At 43.6% G+C, this 9,715-nt stretch overlaps 1 protein-coding gene across 1 annotated transcript; it reads right to left on the reverse strand.

Annotated features, from left to right (window-relative positions):
* Positions 1-7,461: 7,461 nt before the first annotated feature.
* Positions 7,462-9,328, reverse strand: junbb (JunB proto-oncogene, AP-1 transcription factor subunit b). Its single transcript, XM_040045812.1, has one exon. The coding sequence runs from the start codon at positions 8,975-8,977 to the stop codon at positions 7,988-7,990; it is 990 nt and encodes a 329-aa protein (XP_039901746.1). The 5' UTR covers positions 8,978-9,328; the 3' UTR covers positions 7,462-7,987.
* Positions 9,329-9,715: the final 387 nt, after the last annotated feature.

The raw sequence follows: 9,715 nt of genomic DNA on the forward strand, positions 1-9,715 counted from the left end.
CCTGGAGCATCAGCATCTCAAAGCGTGGCCTCCACCTCTTCCTCCACCGCTCTGTCTGTGAGATGTCTTCTCACCACTGTGAGCCCCTAATTGGCTGATGCTTCGTGTCAAGTGTGGTTACCCTCCCACCCAGACAGCTGTCACTCTCTCACCCGTCTCGAGCCCATCGCTTTGATGGAATCCAAATGTTCTTATAATGAATACATGTAGCAGAGTGCTTCTCAACAAACAAGTGGTATAATTATTTACTTAGTAAACAATTTTTAGTCATATGCTTGATGTCAGTGTCCTTTATGTCCTTATTTCATGTGCAATTGTACTATCGTGTTTTAGAAGTGCGAGGACATCTTAACACTTGCCAGAGAGACAAGATATCTGAGGTTGCTGAAACTTAAGGGATAAACATCTAACGCATCTAAACGATAGTCTCACCAGTGCTGATTCCAGGACATTTCCAAGTGTATCAGTATAACAAGATCTTGTTTCTTGGAGCAAGCTGTCCTGATCCTGCAGATCAGACAGTTTCTTTGAAGAAATATGAGCAGTCCATATACTGAAAACTTCTTTACTACATTTTGCATCAATGTTTCTAGCACTGTGTGGCTCTGATTTAAACAGAAAACATTCAGGCCTGAACTGGTCATGGTCAAGGTACAGTCTGTCGATTCTAAGGTTTTACACATTAGGACAAAATAAAAACTGTGTAGTTCTTGACAGGTTTTAATATGACTAATTATACCATAGAATTATTTAATCAAAACTAAGCTAAAACCTATGAAAACCTAAGTACATAATTATTTCTCTAGGAATTAGTGCAACAAATGAAATGCACTTGATTAACTGATGATCAGCATGTGTGAGCACTTATATAAGGCAGGAGTTCTGTCACTTTGCTGGTTTGCAGCCACAATTTTTACAGGAGTGGAGCAAATTCAGCCCAAGGTCACACCACGACCACGCAATCCTCAGAGAAACTGAAAAGAAACAAAAACACAGCCACATCTCAGACTCTTTTAAGGTTCATAACAGTCCAATTAGAAAAAGGCTGCATCAGTACAGCATCTTTGTGTCTAGAAGGTACATGGCAGCACAGACTGGGTTTACAAAGTTGCATCTGAACAAATTAGACCGTCAAAACAGATCAGACCAAATGAAAAGCACCACATTTGGCAAAAACCAAACCGCCTATCAGCACAAACACCTCCTACCAACCGTCAAACACAAAGGTGATGAGGGCTTGTTTTGTTGCTACAGAGCCCGGGCACATTGAGACAACCGTGGGGCGATCTGTCCAGCAGATAAAGTTTAGCTTAAACTGGATCGTGCACCAAAACGATGATCCCCAGCACGGCAGCACACTCACAACAGGACAACTGACAAGGGACAGAACCAAGGTGCTGCACTGGTCGAGTCAACGTGCACACCTCAATCTGGCTGAAACTCACTGCTGTAGTGGGACCTTAAGAGAGCTGTCCATGAATGAACCTGAAAAACTCTGAACTGAATGTTGTAAAGAAGACTGAGCCAAAGTTGCTCCACTGCAAAGTAAGAAACTAAAAAAGTCCAGCAGAAAACAAGAACTCCACATTGTTGCTACTAAAGGTGGTTCTACAAGTTTTTGACACACTGTTTCTCCAGTTTGGCTTTTTTCTAATGCATAAATAATGACACAGTGTAATATGTCATATTTTGTAGTTCATATGAGCTTCTATTTACCTTATTTTGAGACCTGCTAAAGACAAAATCCTGATGTGTAAAACCTCACAACTGGAAGATGTTGTACTTTCTTTTTTACCATGACTATACACATCAATCAGAACCAGGTGATTATGGCGACACTGTGGCGTATCTCTCTATAAGACTGTCTAATTTAAAATGACTAATTTGTGGATTTCACCCATAAATCATCTTTTGTCGAACAGTGGGTTCCCTCTGCAGGTGAAAATGGAGAGAACACAATCTGTGCGTCATGTCGATAATGCCACACAGCACTTGACATTTGTCTGTTGAAACTCCAGACAACGAGGCACAATGTGAGCGACTGTGTGTGTGTGTGGCTGTTCACTTCTTCACTGCAGCTATTTCTGCGGTGAACTGGTGCCTCTTGATGATGTTAGCTAATAACATGTCCTCTGTGAAAGTCATCATCATCACAGTAAATGACAGAGCAGAACAGAGAGGCTCACAAATGACTCCGCGTGGAATTGAGCTGATGACTGCAAGTGTGCCAGCACTTCAGTGATAAGATAAACTTTGACATAATTGCGGCGGCGTTTATCTTTTCAGCTCGGGTCATTCCTGACTATTGACAAGGCTCGTGTCTGAAACAAACTTTAACATAAATGAGATTATCTTTTTTGTTTTGTTTCGCAAAATCTAAATCTGACCTTCAAAGGCCAGAACACGAGTTATCTGTTCCTCTGCCTATCACTTAAGTTCATCTTCTCTCAGAAATATATGCACGGTGCAGCTGAATGGCAGTTCTGTGCATCCCTGTTCCATTCACACCCTCTATCAGTGGATTACCTTGACATCAAAGGGAAAATTTCTGTGGTGAGCTGCGTTTGATATAACGCTGCATACAATACAAAATGGAAAATATGCTGAACAGTAAAAGCAAAGACTTTTCTTATTCGTGATTGTGAACAGTTTTTACATTGTTACATTGCTTCTGACTGAAAATAAATAGCTGCTGTAATCCTGACACTTTGCACACAGGCGGGTTTGCTGGTGTTATATTACAAGCAAGTGTCCCAGGTCTGGGAGGGTCAGTGAATAACTCTGTAATCAGAACTTAAAAGTTGCATGATGTCTACATTATAAATTGATATTCTGTATAAATATATATTTAATAGAAGAAGAGGCATTTTCAAATATATCATCTTTATAGGAAATAACACCATTTTGGACACATTAAGCAAAATGTGCTCATTCAAAAACCTGATTAGAATAAAATCAGGTGCTTAATAAATATCCTGACAGACCGGTGTTCAGACCTGAGATGGTAATGAACAGACATCCTTCTACAGAACCCAGTGGGTTGACCATATGAGCAAAAACACCTTCAGCAGCAGTCCATGAATTGGGTGGGACCTTTACTGCACATCCAGGGGTGTGTCAAGAAAAAAGGCATGGAGCACCAAAATATCTATTTAAATTTGTAATTATAGTAATCTACAGCTGCTTTGTGACTGCACCACCTGGTGGTGCAATGATTAGCGCTGTCGCCTCACAGCAAAATGCTCCTGGGTTCAAATTCCCCAACTGTGTGTGGAGTTTACATGCTCTCTCCGTGCCTGTGCGGGTTCTCTCTGTGAACTCTTCAGCTATACTGGCAATACTAAATTGGCTGTAGCTGTGATTGTCTGTCTTTCTGCGGTAGCCCTCTTGCACACAATCAATTTTCACACTATTTGTGTAAGAGCACTGGCATGCACAAAGCTGTTTTATACACCAGTTTTCTAAACTGCATTCGTTCCTGATCAAACAGTCCGGCACCAGGTACAAACGTGTGTTATTTGTAAAACATTCCACTTTGATTTCTGCAAAATGCACATACAAAACATTTTTTTCTATTTAGGAAATTTTCTTTGGCTAGCATAAATGAGAAGATGCTAAATTCTATACAGGGATGTTTTTTATTTGATAATCGAAATAAGGACGTGTTAGTGACAAAATACACATATATAGTCACAGACAAAACCACACTTTTTAAAAGGTTGGTGCAATGAAAATGGTTTGCTCCTTTTCTAATTTTTCTCAGTTTTTTGCATTTTTGTGAAACCTGAAGGTTTCAGATCATCAAACAAATTTCAGTATCAGTGTTAGACTATTCTGTACCTTGCTAAATCATAAATTACCTGTGATTTACCCACTCTTTTGGAAAGGAAGGCATGCCTTCAGTTTTACTAGCCATAACCAGGCCTGATTACTACCAGATACAACCAGTCTGGGCTAAAAGATCTCCGAAAGCAATGCATCATGCCACGATCCAATGAAACTCAAGAACAGTCGAGAAACAAAGTCACTGACATCTTTCAGTCTGGGAAGCTTTACAAAGCCATTTCTAAGGCTTTGGGACTCCAGTGAACCACGGTGAGAACTGTTACCCACAAATAGAGAAAACTTTGAACAGTGGTGAACCAAAATTACTCCAACAAGCCACAAAAGAACCCAGAACAGCATTAAAAAAACAAAAAACAACAACAACAAGAAACTGCAGGCCTCACTCCTCAGTTAAGGTCAAAAGTTCATGATTCAACAATAAGAAAGAGACTGGCAAAAATGGCATCCATGTGAGAGTTCAAGGAGAAAACCAATGGAGACCCAAAACAACACAAAGGCTCATCTCACAGTTGCTGAAAAACATCCTGAAGATCTCCATGACTTTTGGGAGAAAATATTCCGTGGACTGACGAGACAAAAGCTGACCATCATTTAAAAACAGCAATTTGTATTTACTCAGATTGTATTTGTAATATTAAAATTACTTTGATGATCTGACGTATGTAAATGTGACAAAAGTCTAATTTTTTTTTTTTTAAAAAGCTCGAGAACTCATTAACAAATGAGATGGATAATACTCTTTGCATTGATATAAAATGTGTAGATTACTGCATTGTGTACCTCAGATTGTGTGTTTTTCTTTTTGCTACATTGTGGGCACCTTGCTCTTTACACAGTTACATTTTAGGGAACCAGCATCATTTTCAATACAATAAACCTCTTTTCATTTGATTCTGAAGCCATGCTTTATGCTTTATGAAGGTTTAAGGTAAGGGTAAAATAATGGCCACACCTCTGTTAAGTAGGAATTTCATTGGCCAGGGAAAGACACGAAGGACGGTGTTGCTTTCAAATGCTCTTCCGTTGTAATTCCAGTAGATGGAGATGTGCGTCTACAAAACCCTCAGAAGCGTCACGACAGTGACTCAGTGCATGTGTGAATCTCGAGCTGCTTTCCAGGCCACCTTTCTGCTGTAGCGTTAACGCGCCATCATACAGTATATCAGAACGTGAGCACAATCCAGCCAAAGCTGTTTAAACGTTCCCCGTATATGTGTGCTACAACCTTCACAGCTCTGTCTTGTGTAACACAGAGGGCCTCCTCTGTGAGGCCCTGATACCGTCCTGTTAATGGCAGCACACATGACACAGATAATTAATTAATCACGGTTTTTCTTGTTGTTGTTATTTTAAGAGATGAATGTATAGACTATATCATAGACTATGCCAGTTCTGTGTCATTTCCAGGTGTACGCACACACGTTACAAAGCTAAAATAAACAAAAAATAAACGCTATGTGGACAATCCGAGTGCTTTTTTATGACAGCCACAAACTTTTCCTAATTCCGTTCTCATTACCCATCCAAAACAAGCCACGCAACTTCTGAGGGATCCTCAGATGGCCACCGAAAGGTGGGAGGAATATTCATGGTTCTCGAGAAGATAACAGAAGATCGGAGAGAGGGAGAGAATGAGTGAGAGCGAGAGAGAGAAAGCCAGGCCTGCGAGTTTCTGTGGGAGGGGAAGGGGGCTCGTGGAGAGGAAAATCAAACCCACCCAGGGCTCTTCATACGTCACCGTTCACATCACAGATGTTCCCACAGACACTCAGTGTGGGTTGTGGGCCGAGGCGTGTGGAGAGCCAGTATGGCTTGAAAATTGGATTTTTTTTTTTTTTTGTCTTTCTTCTTTTTTTGGACTGTGTGTGCCTGCATTGTAATATGTAGGCCTGCTTACTGCGTAAATGCAGACTTAAGCGCTGGAGTGATAGTTAAAAGTACTCATTCTGAGAGTTGGAGCTGTATATAAGTCGTGAAAATAGCGGTGTGATGTTACATGGTCTGTTTCACTGCTCACACTTTATATATAACTGTACATATGTAACTGTACACAAAACTGCTGAAATATAGGAAACATGTACTGATCTCAGTGTACATCCCCTTGAATATAGGTTTCTTGATAATAATAATTTCAACAACAAAAAGTCACAGAAAAAGGAGAACTTGTGTGGGCGAGCCCGGTTCTGTTTCCACGTCCAAACGGCAAAAAACAAGTGGAGTTGTTATTGATGGAAATTAAGTATTCAAATACGTGTCAAGTTAAAAGAGAATACGGGCTACCTCTCCAAAACAGTTTGAGGTGAGAGTGCGCGCACAAAACCGCAACCTTGCCTCCTAGACTCTTTTGAAGTGGCTTTCGTGAGTACTGAGAGAGAGAAATCGCGTATTTACGCCCAACTGTCTTGATTATTTGTACGTCACCAAGTGTGTTCACAGGACAGAAATCCCCCTTCGGTTTTCCTGAGACCACGTCGTACACAGCTGCTCTCTCGGCCAGTAGTCACATGGTCAGGAAAGTTTTTCAAGACCTGGTTTCCGTGGAAGCTGAAGATAGTTCGCTACGCACCATTCAACCCACCACCTTATAGCACACACACACACACACACACACACACACACACACACACACACACACACACACACACACACACACATATATATATGTGTGTGTGTGTTTAATGATTCATTCACATCCTCTTAACACGGGACTTTTCCCCCCTCTCGCTCTCTCTCCATCTTCTGAGATCCTGCTGCCGCGCATATTTGGCCGCTGATGCGTCCCACCAGAATGTTGTCCTTGGCAGCGCGCACAGCCCCATCCATCCACACAGATGCTCCTGCGCGCTCCGGACGCCCACTCTCGCCTACTGCTCTGCCAACCGGCGTGGCATCTTGAGACGCCCCCGGCATTCCTGAAGGTACTAAGTCACTGTCACTTTCCGTCGTGTGCGATCTTTCAATTACACTGACACCTAAAAGATGCTGCAACAACTTTGAGGCTCGAGCGCCGCCGATAGTTGGCTAGCGTATGAGTTTAAGAATCTTCATTTATTATATTAAAAAATAACAATATTAAAAAGCACCACGATCACAGCCGTTTTATTACTGCTTCCTGTTATCACGCCAAGCTCTTGTTTAGCTTGTCTAGCTGATAAGAGATAAGAGGATCGTACTTTGCTCTCTTCCCGTTTAAACACTTTATTTTACAATTGCACAATAACCAAAAGGAAATTCCGCCACCCTCATGAAGTTCGCAAATCTTATCGATACGGTATATAGAGGGAGTGAGAAGGAACCTGTTTGCGTTACCTGGGCGGGGGTTCCCAGAAATCCTCCCCTGTGACGAAGTAGTCACCAGTATGCCCATATATGGACAGCCCCTGCGTAATTAGGAAAGGCCTACATACGCAAGCTACGCTCTGTGCGTAAAAACACCGCAACCAGAATGTGCTTGTGTAAGAGTTCCTCACTGGGAGCTATAGTAACTGTTATGGTTACAGTATGGTAGGAAAGAAAACCTCGTTTGCTCTTCCCACTCTTTCCCGCTGCTGCTGTTGTTGTTGTTATTCTAAATTGTGTGTAGATGTGTGAAAACAAAAACGCTCAACTCCACCATTTCATTTTTCATTTTTGAGACACTTTACTTAAATATACAACACAAATTATTTTTTTTTAAAAAGAGACACTGTAAACATTGGACATCATCAGTTTGTCTGGATCAACCGGACACATGAAATAATTTACACAATGAATAAATGCAGCCAACAAACAAAAAACTAAACAAAATGAAAAAGGAAGATGGTACAAAGTAAAACAAATAATCGTTCCCATTTTCTACCATTAGTAAACCCGACTTATGGGCATGTGCGCCCACTGTGTTGCTCAGTGTCTGCTCAGTTTGGATGCTGCCCTGGATTCTAGGGTTGAATGGTCCTGTGAGGAGTGTCCAGCATCCGGAAGTACCATTACAATCAGTCTTTTCACCCTAAAACAGCCTTCAGTATCGTCCACACCTAGCCCTCGGCCCTGTGATGCTGACTACACACGAGCCGGTAATTCCAGTGCTGCGCATGCAGAACATGACTCCAGTGTTATCACTTTTCAGTCATTTTTTTTTTCTTCTTAGTAGTCTCTGGTGTTTTTAGAACGCCTCCAGCTTGCTCGTGAGCATCAGCTGGCAGCCGCTGCTCACGTGTGTCAGGACCTTCTGTTTGAGCTGAGCCACCTGATCCCGGAGCACCGACGCCGTGTTGGAGAGCCCCGCGTTGTCGTTCTTCAAAACTTTCACCTTCTCCTCCAGCCGGGCGATGCGCTCGAGCTTGCGCCTCCGGCATTTGGTAGCGGCTAGTCGGTTCCTCAGCCTCTTGCGCTCCGCCTTGATCCTCTCCTGGGTCTCCAGGTCAATCGGGGACATCGGAGGCGAGCCGTCGCTGCTGAGGAGGTCGGGCACGGTCTGAGGCTCCTCTTTCAGAGAGACCAGCCGCTGCGGATGGAGTCCGGAGACGGGGAGGGTATGCTGGAAAGCATGCGCGCCGTGCGTCGAGCCCTGCTGGTGGTGGCTCTGCTGGTGCGGCGGCAGGTAGCTGATGGTGGCTGTGGGGTAGCTGGATGATGAAGATAAGTTTGTGTTCGGGCAGTAGGCGTTCAGTGTTGTGTAGATGGGGGGCTCGGGCTGCAAGGCGGAGCCGAAGACGCTAGAGGCCGCCGGCGAACACGTCGTAACTCCACCGGCTCCGATGGACACGTTAGGGGGGGGCATCTGGTTCATCTTGTGGAGCTCGTCCAGTGCTTTCACAAAACCCTCAGCGAAGCCCTCCTGCTCATCGGTGATGCCCCGGTTGTAGAAGTACTGGCCCGGGGTGGGAGTGGTGATCACACCGTTACTGTTTTGGATGATGAGCTTCTCGAGCTCTGGGGATGCGAGCTTCAGGGACCCCACGTCTTGCTGGCCCCCGTGGTACAGGTCTGTCTCGGCTCTCAGCTGGGATTTCAGGTTGCGATAGGGCTCTGTCAAGTTCAAATTCATATTCTGCTTTAGCAGTTTGCAGTCGTGCATTGGCGCGTCTGAGTGGCCGTAAGCCGACAGAAAAGAGTCGTCATGATAAAAAGGCTGTTCCATCTTTGTAGACATAAAGTCGTAGGAAAAAGGTGAGCTTACCGGCCGCTTACAGAAACACAGTCTCTGGGTAATCAACAAAAGTCAGTGTCAGCAGAGAGCATGCATCAAATCGGGCACTTGTAGTCTCTCTTAAACAGTGTTTCCAAATTTAAAAAAAAAAGGAAAATCACTCGAGGATGGAGAGCAAAGGAAACAAACTAGTGAAAGTCCAGCAAGAGTTCAGTATCAGCGGATTTCAAAAGTCTTTCCCGTAGCCTGTTTGCTGTGGTTTTTTCCTTCAAATCCTGTGAAACAAAACTTCTTTCTCGCAATTCCTATTTGCCGCTGTGTTTGTCTTGGTGCTTGTTGAGGTGTGTTCAGGCGGGTTCATGTGCGCCGTTTTATATACGGTGCTTCGTTGTCATTGGACAGAGTCTGTGTCTCCGCGCCCATCGAGTGCGTCGTCAAGTGACGCTAATGCCGGGAAGAGGCGACTGTAAACAAGCCTGTAGGCAAGAGAGCGCTCCGAGGAGGGCTCGCAGCGGAGACCGATGTCAGAAATAGAAAAGTCCGATGCATTTATGCACGACTTTGCGCGTTTATGGGCTGAATCAGTGGTTGTTGGGTAAGCGAGGAGGTGAGATTATTCCGTTAGAGCAAGTCGCTGCTTTTCTAATTCATTTGTAGGTTCTTTAATGTGTCTTAAAACTGCGTTAAATGCGCCAGTTTGGGTTCATTTTATGTCATTATAGCTTCATGGGATGCCCATTA

The sequence above is a fragment of the Simochromis diagramma genome, unplaced genomic scaffold, assembly GCF_900408965.1.
Source record: "Simochromis diagramma unplaced genomic scaffold, fSimDia1.1 OVJJ01000150.1, whole genome shotgun sequence".
NCBI lineage: Eukaryota > Metazoa > Chordata > Actinopteri > Cichliformes > Cichlidae > Simochromis > Simochromis diagramma.